Source organism: Fukomys damarensis, unplaced genomic scaffold (genome assembly GCF_012274545.1).
Source record: "Fukomys damarensis isolate Sample0158 unplaced genomic scaffold, DMR_v1.0_HiC HiC_scaffold_17, whole genome shotgun sequence".
In the NCBI taxonomy this organism is placed as follows: Eukaryota; Metazoa; Chordata; class Mammalia; order Rodentia; family Bathyergidae; genus Fukomys; species Fukomys damarensis.
The window spans coordinates 43885700-43891059 of record NW_022900929.1 but is presented as its reverse complement, the minus strand read 5'-3'; the positions used below and the strand labels follow the sequence as shown (position 1 = coordinate 43891059).

Genomic DNA, 5360 nt, shown 5'->3' with positions numbered 1-5360 from the left:
AATGTTGACAAATTATTTAAATTTTAGATACTTAAGGAAGTAAAGTGATAGCCAAGGAACTTACAGCAAACTGACCTTTAAGTATGAAGAACTCAAGAAACTTTTCAACATTCAGAATTCAGAGAATATGGTCCTCTTCAGACAACAAAAATAACTAAAAGCATCAACTATACCTGGTAGCCACTATGATTTTTTTTGAAACTACATTTCTAAACATCCTTTAAAATATTAAAATCTACTGAAGTTGTGATTTAAGAATAACTGGGATGAGGATTTAGCTCAGTGGTTCCAGAGCCTGACTCGCAAGGACCCAAGTTTGATCCCCAGCACCAAAAAAACAAACAAACAAAAACAAACAAAAAAAGAATAATATATAATTGAATTTCAGTATACCAATTTTTTTGCATTTTTCATTGAGTTTATTGGTACTTTTTAGGTAGATAATTTACCTTTTCTAACTTTTTAAAAGAAAGGTACAGATGTTACAGCTACATTGCTTCTCTATCAAATGAATTAGAATCAAAGTCTTTCAGACAAAAGAGTGATCAAGTACCTCTATTTGCAATTGTAGAAAATACAGAAGACAAAAGTACCTGTTGAACTGTACTATGAGCAAGGAATCAGCATATCCTAGATTGTATGAGAGCCTACAGGGAAAATACCTTAATTTTTCTAAAAGATAAAGTGTACGGAAATGGAAGACATGAGGCATGGTGGTAGGAGACTTGTATATTAAAATAAAAAGACACAAAATGGTTGAGAATAAATTACCTTGTTTCACAATATGTGCCTGAGTGTGTATGTGTGTGTGTGTGTGTGTGTGTGTGTATATATGGTGATAGCTGGCACAATTTCAGCCATCTATGGCCATGTCACATTGTTTATCCCTAGTAAAGGACAGCCAACTGCTCATCCAGGAGACATAGTAATAAAACCATCTACCATAGTCCATATTTAAGATTAAGTTCATAAAGCAGGAAAAAATATCTAGAATACTGAATTCTCATGCGACCCAGCATGGTAAATAGTTCCCTTTGTATATGGAAGTCTTCCATTTGTCAGAAGTCTTGGTTTCATCATTGGCTTTCCTTATGAAGTTGTCTGCTGACCAGGTATACCTCTGAGGACTTTTAGCAAATGTTCTTAAATTTTAGAATTTTAGAATTCTCCACATAAGCACCAATGCTTGACAGAATCCCTTTCAAAAAACATCACAGTTTTATATTGCAAAAAAAAACAGTTTATTTTTTGAAAATACTCCCCAAATAAATGAATATGCTCCATGAAAGAATAATTTAGGTTATTACTAAAATTAACTCCAGTCAAGAGAAAGTTCACACATACAAATCAATCCATTTGTATCCGTTTCAAAGAGAATTGTGGTGTTCTTTTGCTGTTATGAATATGTTTTATCCTTGTGTGAACACAGTGAATAATTTTATTCAATGATTTCAAAACTGTCCACATCTTCAACATAATATCCCATGCTTTTTAATTGGATTTTCTTCCTTAATTGTTTAACATATTAATGAAAAACACATACTGATAAAGAAAAATGTATTTGTTTTATAATTTGACTTAAAAAGTTAGGAATTTCTTTTTGTTAATTGATTTCTCATAAGTGATACTTAATGCATATGTAATTATTGGTTTTCCCCATTTACTCAATCATTCCAGTAAAGAGTTAACAAATTGATATTTATCCAATACTGTGCTTGCAACATATCTTTCCTTTTGTAGGTACAAGATGAATAATATATTAACAATTTTTTATAAAAGTCATTCAAAGATAAGTTTTAGTGATTTTCATGATTTTACAGATATTTTGTCAAGCAAAGTAACCAGAAGAACTACGGTATCTTCATGATTTTCAGTACTTCCAATTTGAGTAACTACCAGCAAGTGGTAGTGATACTTTGTGTACCTGAAAGCTAATATTCAAAACAGTACCAAAACTTATTTGTATACAAAAATTTACTCATAACATTGACATAGTATCACTAAGCACAAACTTATTTTTATTCAAATATTAAAAGGAAAAAATAATTTAACAAAAAATTTAAAGCAACATAACACTTTAAAATTAAAGTACAAGTTCTCTATTAATTCAATTATTATCTTAAGCTATATTTCTTAATTTAATTATGTGTGCTCTCTGTACAAAACAGAGTGCTCTGCTGTACAGATCATCTTATTATATTTTCTGGTTTGTAGAATACTTTGACTTCTGAATACATTCGGCATTATCAGAGGTGGTATGGCAGAAGTATCACTTCGCTTAGTCGTTCCAAGTGGTTGGTGGAGATTTAACTCTTACACCATTCTCTCTGTATCTCATCATAATTTCCAGGGAAATATACTCAGGGTTTTCTTTAATAAAAGAAATGACAAATTGCTTAACATGCTAAGCAGGAGCAGCTTGGGGATGTATGAACAAAATCATTACCCTTCTGGGCGGAAGTTAACTTCCTACAGCACTTTGAAATTCCTGAGAAGTATAAGTCTTGCTGACTTGAGGGGAAACACTCTGAGTAACTCACTTGCTAACCAAATGGAATTATCATTGCCTCCTAGTGTGCCTTTGATCTGCACTTGGTCATCTCATTCTTTTTTCCTCTTTTCCAATGAGTTGAGTATTAATCTGAATGCCCTAATTGAATAGTCATTACCAATATTTTATAGGTAGCCTTTGATTCTGGAAAAATTGTTTCCATTAACTTGCTTTTTCTGAAATTTCTAATGTTTGTTTAATATATGCATACAAAGGTTTCAAATGCATTGATAATGTGCACCCACAAATTCTTGGCCATTACAATTTAATAAGAAGTCCAGAAACAAGAGCTTAGTACAGCATTGTGGTCAAGATCAGGTGTCACAAAAACTGTCATACTCAATATCTAGGAAATTAAGTATAATGAAAAGGACTTGCCTTGTTGGAATTCAGAAACTTACTCTTCAGTCTCCTCATGGCTGTCTTTACTTCCTGATTCCTCAAGGTGTAAATTATTGGATTCAGAATAGGAGTAAAGATAGTATAAAACACAGACAGAACCTTCTCTATCAAAAAGCTGTTCTGTGGCCACATATAGATGAAGATGCATGGTCCAAAGAACATGAAGACAACAATGAAATGCGCTGTACATGTAGAAAAGGCTTTAGACGATCCTCCAGAAGTATGATGCTTGATAGTAATCAGGACAATAACATATGAGTTAAATAAAAGAATAAAGCAGGACAAAGCAATTATGCCACTTGTCGATATCATAAAGAGTCCCAGAACATAGGTATCCACACAAGCCAGCTGGAACACCACAGGAAGGTCACAGAAAAAGCTGTCTACCTTACTTGGACCACAGAACGGTAATGTGAGTGCAAATGTGACCTGGCTCATGGAGTGCATGATTCCCACGATCCAGGAAGCCACGACAAGGGCAACACACACCCGGGGACTAATGATGGAAGCATAGCGAAGGGGCTTACAAATTGCAATGTATCTATCAAAGGACATAGCCATTAGCAAAATAATCTCAGTACCAGTGAAAAGGTGTAGAAAGAACAGCTGGGTGACGCAGCCATTGAAAGAGATGGTTTTGTGACCAGTTAGGTAGTCTGTGATCATTTTGGGGGTGGCAAAGGAAGCAAGAGACATATCGATGATGGAGAGGTTGGAAAGCAGGAAGTACATAGGACAGTGTAGGTGAGAATTGGCCATAACTGTGATGATTATGAGGCTGTTGCCCACCATTGTTGCCACATAAAACAATGAAAACACCACAAAGAAAAACAGCTGTAGTTCCCAGTATTTAGACAGCCCCAACAAAACAAATTCAGACACAATAGACTTATTGTTCATATCCATTGTCATCATTCACAGGAAGAAGACTAAATGAAAATAATTAAGAGAAACACAAGCTCTAGTTCCAAGAATCTATTTTCACATAGGTTGTTTCCTCTTGAAAACTTGTCCGTACTTTTTTTTAATCCTTCTCATTTATATATTGGTTTGAAAGGAATCTACAGAATAATAGAGATGTAAAAACAGAGCCTTAACTTAAATCATATATTTTGAAAATAATACTCTTTCTTTTTTTTCCTCATTGAGGTTATTGGTACATTTTAGGGATACAGTACAGTTACATTCTTTATTGGGATCTTGTACCTTTACATGACAGGTCTCGGTTCTCATTTTTTCCCCTTGTCCCTGCCCTCCCTTCACCCCCATCTCCCCTGAAAGTAATACTCTTTCTAATGTTAAAAGACATCAAATGAAAATAATATTGGGAATAGTCTACCCAGATGTCTTTCTATTTTTCTATATAATCTATATAATCTATATTTTTCTTTATAATCTATATAAGGATAAGCACTAACATCTAGTAACCACTTGTTTTATGGTGACAAAGTATTAAATACACATGTGTACACATGTGTTCAATCATTTAGAATTCATCCACAAAGAATGCACCGGGGATAGAACTCAGGGCCTTGTGCTTACAAGGAAGGTGGCGGAACCACTGCCACTAAAGATACTTTTGATGTAAAGGCCTATAATAGTTACCTCACACCACCGGGGATAGAACTCAGGGCCTTGTAAGGTGGCGGAACCACTGCCACTAAAGATACTTTTGATGTAAAGGCCTATAATAGTTACCTCACATGTAAAAGCTGTCAAGAAGCATTGAAGTGAGACGTCAAAGAACGGTTGCAGAAAAGTTGTATGTTACCAGAGAACTGTTAACACAATTACAGATGAAAAGTTTCCTGGTTGAAATCCAGCAGCAACACAGAGAAAATTAGTTTTGCAAATAATAAAGGGAAGGATTGGTCAAGGTTACTAAAATATAGTTGTACAGAAAAAAGAATACATTTATTTAACTTCTTTTGGTCACAATTTCCTTTTCATTAAAATATGAGTCTGCTTCTCCTACAAATAACACTACTTTCACAAATTAAAGTTCTATTCTTGTTTCCTAAATGATATATATTATTTCTATGGAAAAGCACTAAATAATCAATCTCTTTGATCCAACTTCCTAAAATTCTTCTGTGGTATCTGTCAAAATACATAAAACAGTTTTACTAAACACAGGTCTATGGCACAAGAATTAGACAGTGGCAGTGAAAAGGACAAGCGTTTAAAGTACACAAATTAAAGTTCTATTCTTGTTTCCTAAATGATATATATTATTTCTATGGAAAAGCACTAAATAATCAATCTCTTTGATCCAACTTCCTAAAATTCTTCTGTGGTATCTGTCAAAATACATAAAACAGTTTTACTAAACACAGGTCTATGGCACAAGAATTAGACAGTGGCAGTGAAAAGGACAAGCGTTTAAAGTAATTCATTAGAAATATCA

At 33.8% G+C, this 5360-nt stretch overlaps 1 protein-coding gene across 1 annotated transcript; it reads right to left on the bottom strand.

Moving 5' to 3' along the window:
* Positions 1–2905: 2905 nt before the first annotated feature.
* Positions 2906–3859, bottom strand: LOC104850440 (olfactory receptor 4K2). Its single transcript, XM_010607419.1, has one exon. The coding sequence runs from the start codon at positions 3857–3859 to the stop codon at positions 2906–2908; it is 954 nt and encodes a 317-aa protein (XP_010605721.1).
* Between the last annotated feature and the right edge of the window lie 1501 nt (positions 3860–5360).

Bases quoted from the DNA above. Each gene is read 5' to 3' on its own strand.
- LOC104850440 (XM_010607419.1), bottom strand. From the start codon at position 3,859: ATGGATATGAACAATAAGTCTATTGTGTCTGAATTTGTTTTGTTGGGG.